The 11011-nt window shown below is 35.1% G+C and overlaps 1 protein-coding gene across 1 annotated transcript; it reads left to right on the top strand.

The window, feature by feature from the left end:
* Positions 1 to 213: 213 nt before the first annotated feature.
* LOC114735008 (citrate synthase, glyoxysomal) lies at positions 214 to 5536 on the top strand. The gene is made up of 13 exons (XM_028922662.1): positions 214 to 799; positions 1104 to 1284; positions 1490 to 1575; positions 2080 to 2184; positions 2373 to 2435; positions 2634 to 2743; positions 3026 to 3145; positions 3220 to 3295; positions 3420 to 3493; positions 3680 to 3800; positions 4330 to 4427; positions 4530 to 4653; positions 5184 to 5536. The coding sequence occupies exons 1-13, from the start codon at positions 539 to 541 to the stop codon at positions 5313 to 5315; spliced, it is 1551 nt and encodes a 516-aa protein (XP_028778495.1). The 5' UTR covers positions 214 to 538; the 3' UTR covers positions 5316 to 5536.
* The last annotated feature ends 5475 nt before the right edge of the window (positions 5537 to 11011 follow it).

The raw sequence follows: 11011 nt of genomic DNA, 5'->3' as shown, positions 1-11011 counted from the left end.
CATTAATCATTATCCGCATAGATATTTTAAGCTGAATTTTATTCGCTGCGTATAATTTATATTTATAACTAACTGAATTACATGTTTGAGAAAACTGTTAAAAATAATTAAAAGTGATAAATATGTATGATCAATTGAAAGTATATACTCTTTTCACAGTGCACATTGTCTGCACTGCATATTCAATCGGTATAAAGTTCCCTCACCTGTCGTCTACACTCTTACTGTGTTGAAGGATAGAACCTGTGAGCTCAATTTTCGATGTTATCTTTTGGAATATAAGGTTTTATTTTTCGAATCCCAAGGAGAAATGTATTTATTTGTAAATTGCAATTTCAATTTGTCTTGGTCGATCCAAATATACCGACCAGGCTCCACGTAATCCAGCTAGTTTGCTTAAATTTTCTCCCTTCCTCTTGAACGATCCAATTGCGTACCCAACTTCTCTGCGATCTTCTCGTCTTCTTCCCAGTCTTTCTTTTCTGAGTTACGTTGTTTCCATTCAATTCTGTAACGAAACTGAAAAAGCGAATACGGAATGTCCAACGATTCTTCCGAATCCACGGTGGTGCTTGCTCGGGGCCGTTTGGCCCGGCTCACTGCTCACCTACGACCTTCTTACACTGAGCAACTTGATCACGCACGTTCGCTCGACCCTTTCCCTCTCTCTGCTCAAACTTCAATCTTGCCACCCGGCAACCTCAAGGGGTCTTTGACGATCGTCGACGAGAGGACTGGGAAAAAGTACCAGATTGAGGTCTCCGAAGAGGGAACGATCAAGGCTGCTGACTTCAAGAAGGTATTTTCTGATCAATGAGTTATATACGTAAGCTTTGATTTTGAAAGCTTTTTGTGATTGGCTAACTGGGATTTGGTCAATTCTGATCTGTTCGGCTTCTTTGAATCGGTTGGATGCGTATTTTTTCTGTGCGGCCAATTATTGTTAATGTTAGCATTCTGCCTATTAATTTTTAGTCATATGCTATTCAGAATCTATCAATCCAAGTGTGCCATGGGGTAGTTTGGATTTGCAGCACAAGTGCAACTTACCGTCTTATGCGTTATGGATTTTTTATTGTGGGACTCCAATTGTTAACGTGCAGATATCGACCGGAAAGAATGACAAGGGGCTCAAACTATACGACCCGGGATATTTGAACACAGCTCCTGTCCGATCAAAAATTTCCTATATTGATGGCGATGAGGGAATCCTTAGATATAGAGGCTACCCAATCGAGGAGTTGGCGGAGAAAAGCACCTATATGGAAGTTGCATATCTCATAAGTGAGCATCTTCAAGAACTATATTGCCAGTCTATAACTAATCTGCAGCATATATGTTCTGTAAAACCATAAAAATTCTAAAATGATGATTCCCTTGGGCAAGCACAGTGCCCAAACTTCTAAATTATGATAGCAATATACTTCAATTTATTTATAGCATGCGTGTTTCTGTCAACTGTTTGACTCATCCGTTTCTGCCTTTTCAGTGTATGGAAATTTGCCTACTCAAAGTCAGTTAGCCGATTGGGAGTTTGCTATATCTCAGCATTCAGCTGTTCCGCAAGGAGTTCTGGTGAGGTTCTCTGCTATGTGATGATATTGTGGATTGTTTATTCTAATCAAGTTCAGTAATACTTTTATTGTTTTATTTGATCATTTCATGCTATAAATTTTTATTCCTTTTACTTCTTTCATCCTTTCTTTCATCTGTTTGTTTTGTTTGTTAATGGGTGACTTAACTTGCATGTATCCCATGGAGATAAAATTTTGTATTTTTAGCATGTAGTAAAATGATAAAGAGCAGAGCAATGTTAAAGAAGCCTCAATTTGAATGGTTGATCATTACTGCTAAGTATTGAAGTGGCAAGTCCTTATTATTCCCCCTGGGGCGCTTTTTTGGACAAAATGTCCTAGAAACTCACTTTTATTTTACTGCGGCAGTCTGTATTTTAATTATGGTTTGTGGAAATTATTTCCTTGCAGTGATCATTTTAGGGGGAGTAACTGAGTTTTTTCCCCCCAGAGAAATATGTCTATTAACCTAATGGAGTGTTATCTTTTTACTTTTGTGTTGTAGGATATCATACAATCAATGCCACATGATGCACATCCAATGGGTGTACTTGTTAGTGCCATAAGTGCTCTGTCAGTTTTTCACCCAGATGCAAATCCTGCTCTTAGGGTAAGCAAGACGAGTTACTTTTAAAGTTTTTCAGCTTGTGCACTGTTTTACAATGCTGCACATTTATGATGGTGACATATAGTTTTGTGGATCTTGATTTTTTTTTTTTTAGCAATATATACTTCTCTCATAACTAGTAGAATTTTCCCATTCTACTCTTATTTAATGCATATTAAAATTCGATGCAGGGTCTTGATGTATACCAGTCAAAACAAGTAAGAGACAAACAAATAGCACGAATCCTTGGAAAGGTTTGCATATACAGTTTTTTTCCCCTCGTTCCTCCTTACCCTTCTACCTAGGCACGCGTAATTTATTTAGCTGATATTGGTGTGTCTAGAACTGGGTTTACAGCTTGCATTCTGCGGAGTTTTGAGCAGCTACCTTACAAGTTTATGCATTTTCGCAATATACCTAATATATCTATTAATGTTTTCTTTTGATTGCAGATAACAACAATTGCTGCAGCAGCTTATCTTAGATTGGCAGGAAGGCCACCAGTGCTTCCATCCAGCCACCTTTCCTACACGGAGAACTTCCTATACATGCTGGATTCTTTGTATGTCTTATGTGTTTTTAAAGGTCTTATTGTTAATATGGAATGATATAAAGCTTCAATTTCTATTGATTTAATTTTTTTGTCCGAGTGAGGTAAATCATCATCAGTACTCACTAGTTTTTTTTTTTGGTCTCTTGCTCTTGCTTGCATGGAATAATTTCTTTTCTGGCACAAAGTATATAGTATTCTTAAGATGATATAATAATACACATACACATGCACGGTAATTACATCATCTTGGAGCTTTAAACTCAAATAACATTTTCTTTTGCATGTTTTCAGAGGCAATCGCTCATATAAACCGAATCCTAGGCTAACTCGCGCACTAGATATTATCTTCATCTTGCATGCGGAACACGAAATGAACTGCTCTACGTCCGCTGTCCGGCACCTTTCGTCAAGGTTGAGGCTCAAAATTGTTAAACAACATAAATCATTCTACGTTCAGTGTATCCTAACCACCTTATCCTTTGCAGTGGTGTTGATGTATTCACCGCTATTGCTGGTGCTGTTGGAGCACTATATGGGCCTCTTCATGGTGGAGCCAATGAGGTACCTCTAAATGCGTCATGCAAACTATCACTAACTTTTCACTATAGCTTGTTTCTGACCATTTCCCTGCGTAAACACAATACTTTTGGCAAGCATAATAATGTGACCTTTGATGGTTCTATAGGCTGTCCTGAAGATGCTGAGTGAAATTGGAACGGTTGAGAACATTCCAGAATTCATTGAGGGTGTCAAAGCCAGGTGATTATTACCTTCTTGTATTTGGGGTCTTATTTCCCCCTGTTTATCATTTACTCTGAAATGGTGATGTCATTATGGTGCCTTCCTTTTATGTGGTTTTGCCTCAGACCTTCACTGCTAGCTGTGAAAATGAAAGTTATAATTGATATATCTATCCTGTCATCCTGTGCTTTATCTTTTCTCTAGGAAACGAAAGCTCAGTGGTTTTGGACATCGTGTTTACAAGAACTATGACCCCAGAGCAAGGGTCCTAAGGAGACTGGCAGATGAAGTGTTTTCCATTGTTGGTCGGGACCCTCTTATTGAGGTGTTTATCTATCCCATGGGTTTTCTTTCTTCTAATTGCCTATTTAATATTCCTGAAGCTTTAAACTTTTCTGGCCATGGGTTATGAATACAATAACAGACCACTAGATTTTCAACTTTGCATGCTCTTTAATACAGTTTGGTATTCTTCCAGGAAAATAGAATCACTTTTGTGAAATATTAGGGTTGTTATTGGGGACATAAGCTTTGGGGGGGGGGGTTATTTTAAGGCACTTGCTTTTAGACAATGTTGATTTGGTTTATGTTTTTCATGTGTTTGCATGAGCATTCATTAGAAGTCATATTTCGTCCAGGGAAAAAAGGAGCCATCCACTTCTGGTCAGGGTCTAGAGTCAATTCTAAATCTTGAGCAACTTGTTTCATTATAATAGATTATTGGCTAATGTTTATAATACCACTATATATATATAAATATCGCAGTGGGAGAACTTCTGCTTTATTTAATGTGAATTCAATTCAATATATTTGGTTAACTTCTGATTTGCGGGTAAAATTTTTCGGCCGTGCAGATTGCAGTTGCCTTGGAGAAGGTTGCGTTATCTGATGAATTTTTCATTAAGAGGAGGCTATATCCTAACGTTGACTTCTACTCTGGGTTAATTTATAGGTAATCTATCATTGAATTCAGTTTTGTAACTAACATGGATAAGATGTGCAATTTTTCCCAGCCTATATAACAGGGTTTGGAATGATGAATTTTTGTAATCAGGGCCATGGGATTTCCGCCTGAGTTTTTCACAGTTTTATTTGCAATCCCTCGAATGGCTGGGTACTTGGCGCATTGGCGAGAGTCCTTGGATGATCCTGATACGAAGATTATGAGACCTCAACAGGTTACTTCCCTTTATGCTTACTTTGGTTATGCTTTTCATGCTTAGGGAAATTAGAATTGGCCATATGGTGTTGATCTCCATAGCTTCTGATTTACTGAAAAATGGTTGGGCTTCGTGGGTCATTTTAAGGCTGCAATTCCTACCTAATGCATGTATTAGGCATTTATTGCAAAATACATCTTTCAAATAGAGAAGCAAGATAACAAGTATGAAACACTCTTTAAAGAAGAAAGCCGCCTAATCCCTAAAACAGCCCGAAGCAGCACACTGAAGGTAATCTACTTTTTTACTATTGGCTTGGAAATCTGAGCAGTTTATGGCTGGTTTTAGGATTGGTGGTGGAATAAGGTGGCGGTATGTTCCAACATGTGATGGATTAAGAACATATGATTACCTGTCTGTATATAACATGTTACGACCATCAATCAATTGAGCACTGAATTATTTTAGCATCATATTAGATTGTTCCGTTCAATCAGAAATCAAATTGGATTGTGTTTCCTGATTTCATCAATCTGTTTTCACTTCAGGCTTACGTTGGGGAATGGTTGCGGCATTATACGCCTGTTAATGAACGATCTGCATCAAGTAATGCTGACGAGCTTGGTCAACTGGCCATATCAAACGCCTCAAGGCGGCGACTTGCTGGATCTGGCTTATAGCCTTAATCTGGATTAATCAGTAAAACTGTGCACTGGATAAATAATAAAAAGCTGGTATCCGAAGCCTGTAAGGAAAGAAAGTGGGATTTAAAGTTCCATATTTGTATCTGCACTCTGCAAGTTCACTTACCAATAAATCTATTTCTTAGTTTTGTCTATATGAATGATTATAGTTTCAAGGTCCTGTGGGTAGTGATAAGGTCATATACTATGATTGCTTATAATCCTTAAATGTTATTTTCTCTGAATAAATAGAGGGGTCACCAAAAACCTAATTTGCTGACTGATGATGCCATACAAGTCACAACATTAAATTAACTTTTTGGGACCGTGGTTACAACATTGTACGGAACTAATTGGCTGATTCTATGGAGAAAAAACAAAGTAGCATGCCTATTTGATGAAAATCAAATTTAATTAGTATAAATCCAGAAAAGATTTTTCTTACTTTTTTTTTGTGAAAATTATTTATTTTAGTTTTTATTTTGATAATTTAGTTCAATATAATTATTTTGATTCGATATCTCCGAAGATAATTATTTCCCATATTGCCTAAATAAAAGAAAAAAATTCGTTTTCTAGAAAATGAAAAGGAAACTAATTGTCACTTTTCAAGCTTCCCATAAATCAAACGGGTCCATCATCGACATTTAATTTGGGGGGGAAAAAAAAAAGGTTTTAGACTTTTGATTCAATGCATTAAGTCTTTGAAATTTTAACACTTCGTTTTGGATTGTTAAATTTATTTAAAAGTCAGTTCTTATTTGCCCTTTAGCATTTATAACTGATTTCAAGTTATCACTTTGTCATCTACATAGTTTTTTTAAAAAAAGGCATAAAAAATTGCGTTTTTTTTTTGTCAAATGAAATGGAACCACAAAAGCAAAGTGAAAAAGATGAAGACAAGAAAATAAAAGAACTATTATATTTTTTTCACTTACCTCACAATACAAATAACATGCCTTATTTGTAGGTATTATCTTACATATAGGTTATACTTGTTCTTAAATGACAAATAGTAAATAATCGTGAGTTACAAGATTAAATGGAGATAAGGGGGATAATAGAATAGTGGAAGTGCAATACACAGTAGAACTTACTTGATAAAGTTAAAAAGAAAGGGTTAAATAATCATGCAGGTATAATATTGATGACACTTTTGTGGCTTACGAGGAATAAACATGGTTTGTTTGTCGCTTCTTTATGCATTCTCTAGAAGTAAATTTGAGTTTGCATCCGCTGGGAAAAAAAATTAAGTTTATATTCTTTTTTTCTTTGATAAACTGGAAGCAAGCAATTTCAATTTTATTCTTCTCGTTATTAAAACAGAAAGTACTTTAATCATGTAATAGCTTTAAAATATTTCCGTTTTCATTTATAATATTTCCTTAATATTTCCATTTTCCGTTACTTTAGTGTGGCCTGATGGCACCTACTTGGTATTAAGACATCACAAAATAATAATGGACATAAGCTACACTTAATGAACAAGACATTTTACTCCATTGATGAACATACATATGTATTGTCACACCCAAGAAAACTTATGATGCCAATTTTATGTGTAAATTTGCACCTTCATCTCAACTAATAATAATAAATTAATTAATAATTAATTAAAGTAGCTGCTCTCTCTCAACATAAGGAATTGAAATATATCCTAATGATTCAAAAGGTGCATTCTCACTGTAGCATCCAAGTATTAGAAACCACTGACATGAAAGCTTTTGATCCATCCAAATGGTTTATTAAGGAAGCCAATAATCATCATAATCATAGTCGTAATCACAACCATAACCATCATCATAATAATCATTACGATAACAATAGATCATCATCACCGTCACCACCACAACCTTCTTCTTCATCTTGCCCTACCTTACTCTCATCCCTGTCATCTCCTCCCTCTTCAATCCGAGTTTCTTCTTCTTCTTCTTCCTCCACTTCCTCTACCTCTTCAGCAAGAACTTCTCCTCCCACTCTCTTCAACAGAAACTGCTCTCACTTTCTCTACAACCTCTCCTTCAACATCAGATTCTTCATCCACCACCACCACCACCTCCTCCTCCTCATCATCATCTTCTTCTTCTTCACTGTAAAAAAATTTACAATACTTGAAGCCAATCCAGTAGAGCATATAAGCTTCAACATGAAATCTTAGCTTAGAACACATTGACCAATAAAACAAGAAAACAGTTGCATAATTGCTTAGGGAAGTTCATGTTTAAATTTCTCAGTTTGATGAATTCTAAACACAGTTGTTCTTCACTACTGCAAGATATTTTACCTAAGGGCTAAAGCTTAAAATACGTGAAGTCAAAATCAAGTAGGGCATGCAAACTTCATGATGATCCACGTATTCCTTCAAACCAAATGCATCTTGACACTGTAAAAGGTGCACATTTAGAATGGCACTTACCTGAATAAACCTTGAATAGTGAAGCTTTATATTTTCTTAGCTTGGAGTAATATTGATGAAATCCAAGAGAGAAGCAAAGTGAACTTTGGTTCCAGAACATTCCTTACAATTTCTAACAAAGAAAACGTCATACCCTCTATTTCTCTAAATAAATACTCCTATAATCTAATAATGTCTTCCCCCCCAGTTTTCTGACACAGGTGTATTCCAAAAGCTGCAGGCTTTTACTTCTTTCATATCTACAAAATCTTGAGGTCTCACATTAAACATCCAACTACATATTTATTTCTTACTACCTCTGGTTTTAATACTAATGAAAGTCTTATAATTAGGATTAGAGGTAATATTATATTAGCATTTCACATGTAGAATTCATTTTCCTTATCTAGCTGCCAATTTTGGCTGGACTAGACTTCACATAATGGGAAGTCTCACCAAAGAAGTAAATAAAGAACAAAGGAAAGAGAGAAGAAATATACTTGTTTAGAGAGTCTATCTCTTCCCTGGCCGTTGAATTCATTCTAATGTAGCCACCTCCAAAATAATATACAACAGCTTCTCAACAATAAAATTATCAATAAAAACTGCAGCTTAATTAAATCTTAAAAATACAGTACCATAATGTCCAATAGTAGAGGGAACTAGACGTTGGAAGTGTGGTACACTTTAGAAAAGGGCAATAAATGGCAAATAGTCATTCATATATATATATATATATATATATATATATAGTCGTGTGAATTATTTTATTAGAAAACAAACCAAGAAAAAAGAATGTTAGAAGTAAAGAAGGAATCCGAAGGCGTCTGATGATAAAATGTCTTTCCTCAACAATTCAGTTACAGGATACCGAATTGAACCAAAGATAGTGGACCAGAAAAAGGTACTCTTGAACCCCATAAGAATCTATCACGTAGCATGTATAAGGACAGATTTCCCTGAAAACCGACCCTTCTACTTCATTTAACCTGCCAAAGCCTGTTAAGTAATTTGGAATAAAAGAAGAAAGTAAGGACAAGAAAGAAAGAAAAACTTTCTCCAAGCAAATACACCCCCCATTCTCAAATTAAAACCGGAAAAAAAAGGTCAACGAAGAAACACTATCCAAAAAAAAATTTAAAGATTTGACCCTAGACAGACACGTAAATAGCTGTTGAGAAACCCTGTGAAATTAAGTTGAACTCCTAAAAGATTAGGAGTTAATATTATCCAAAATCTTGGAGCTTATTAATATATAGAACTCTTGATAATCCTTTTGTTGTTGTTTTTAAGAGTTCATCTTGTGTTTGATCCTTATTTTCAAGTATTATATGCAGTAAGAGGGTCGAGCTACTCCAATGTATTTCTTACTTACCCTCCACTTCTGATGTTACCATTGAACCTTAGTTCCCTCACATTTACAATTCCAAATGATTTAAATTTTATCAGCATCCTAACGCATTATTTTAGGTGTGTCCAGCAATCTAAATTGTATTTTGGCGCATTCGTTACTTTAGAATATTTTTCAGACGTATATAACATCATAAATTAATTTTTGGTACATCTAGCATCCTAGCTTGCTAAATGTAAAATTTTACAAAAAAAAAATTTTAGGATGCTAGATGCTTATGAAAAAATACTTCAAGGCACTGGTGCATAAAAAAATATTTTAGAATACTAAATGTGTCTGGAAAAATATTTTAGGGTTGTAGATGAACCTTCATCCTAATTTAACTTCCTTCCTATTGCCAAAAAGGGGGAAAAGCCCTCGAGTGAGTATAAATACCAATTAACTGCTTTGTAAACTATTGCACGCTAAAAAAAGGTAATTAGATTAATGTGTAAAGTAGCAAATAACCTACTTGCCTCCTGAGCTTCACATCCATACTCCTCCAGAACCACTCGCTCCATTTGCTCTCGAGTTTTAACCTCCTCCTCTTCATACTGCAAGAATGAATGTATTAGTTAATTTTTACAAAAAGATTTCTTAACTTTGTCTTGATTCTACGAGGGATTTAGGGGGGGAAAATTAATAATTTACCTCATACGCTTGCTTCCATTCGAATGGAACTTTGTGTTCTCTCATTGTGGTGTTGCCAAAACGCTTCTCATAAAATATGTCTTCCACAACTTATCCGTTACCGGACTCAAATCCGATCCATTCCCTGCGAAACCTTAATTATCAAAATAAACAAAACAATTTAATCTTCTCCCACTTTGCAATCATAATAACTAGCTAGACTTGTCGTATTTATTATTTAACTAACAAGTCCATCCCCTTCCTCATACTTTAACTGGTCCACAAAGCATAACTAAGACTGACTAGTAACTCGATCGATTCAATGGGATTTCAAAGCCAAATCCATTGTATTATATTAAATTTAAAACTGAGCATCCGTACAAAAATATAAATAAATAATTATATAAGAAAATCGCCGAGAGAATGTATGTATTGTTGGAGTTTTAATGTGTGAACGTGTGAAAAGAAATCCCATATTACTCACTCAAGATTGAAAAAACCTTAGTGTTTATTATGTGAATTTAAGCTAATAAAATAACTAAAAAAAAGACTTTTTAGAACAGACTGTTAGCATCGTTGAAACATTTATATGTTTTAATTTGTCATCTTTACTCTTTTATAAGCCAGATCTAATAGTTTTAAAATATTTTAATTCGCCTTAATCAATTGTTTACAAACCATTCTTTTAACTGTCATTAAAACCGTTTTTAATTACCACTATGACAATCCAACGGTCACATCATCTGCCTATACAAGACAATGCATGGTGCATGTCATAGAATGTTGAGTTTTATCCCCGACTTCCTCTTCTAAGTTTCAAATTTTTGTTGCCCTGTGCAGGAAGAGATTGTTTAATTCTAAAGAGTGCAGCATTTTATTCTTACCTTTTGTAATAAAATAACTCTTAAAGATAGTGTTATTACATAACGACTTGAATTATATTTTTATTATTTTTGCAGGTGTTGCCTGCATGTACTTCCACTTTCTGAGCCGTATAATGACCGGAAGGAAGGCGAAGATTCATACTTACAGAGTGGAATTTCTCAGAATCTCTGATAAGGAACGATCAGAGTATTGAGTAAGCCAACGAAAGAAGAATGCATCATATATAGTGGTTAGTTCTAGTCAAGAAACGGAATAAACAAAACGCTTTTCCGAGAAAGCGGGCATTTTGATTTAATTTTTATATCAATTTTTTTTTACCAGAAAATTTTTTTATATCTTATTTAAAAGCCTCGTCGCGTCCCTCATACGTCAGGGTGACGGATTTCTCTCTGC

This window comes from Neltuma alba, unplaced genomic scaffold, assembly GCF_004799145.2.
Source record: "Neltuma alba isolate B1F8T4 unplaced genomic scaffold, ASM479914v2 tig00013168_pilon, whole genome shotgun sequence".
Classification (NCBI taxonomy): Eukaryota; Viridiplantae; Streptophyta; class Magnoliopsida; order Fabales; family Fabaceae; genus Neltuma; species Neltuma alba.
The sequence above is the reverse complement of the archived record's forward strand: the minus strand, read 5'-3'. Positions and strand labels throughout refer to the sequence as shown.

Coding starts and splice junctions, on each gene's coding strand:
- LOC114735008 (XM_028922662.1), top strand. CDS start 539: ATGTCCAACGATTCTTCCGAATCCACGGTGGTGCTTGCTCGGGGCCGT. Junction 2,436..2,633: donor TAGCACGAATCCTTGGAAAG/GTTTGCATATAC, acceptor TTTTGATTGCAG/ATAACAACAATTGCTGCAGC. Junction 4,428..4,529: donor TACTCTGGGTTAATTTATAG/GTAATCTATCAT, acceptor TTTTGTAATCAG/GGCCATGGGATTTCCGCCTG.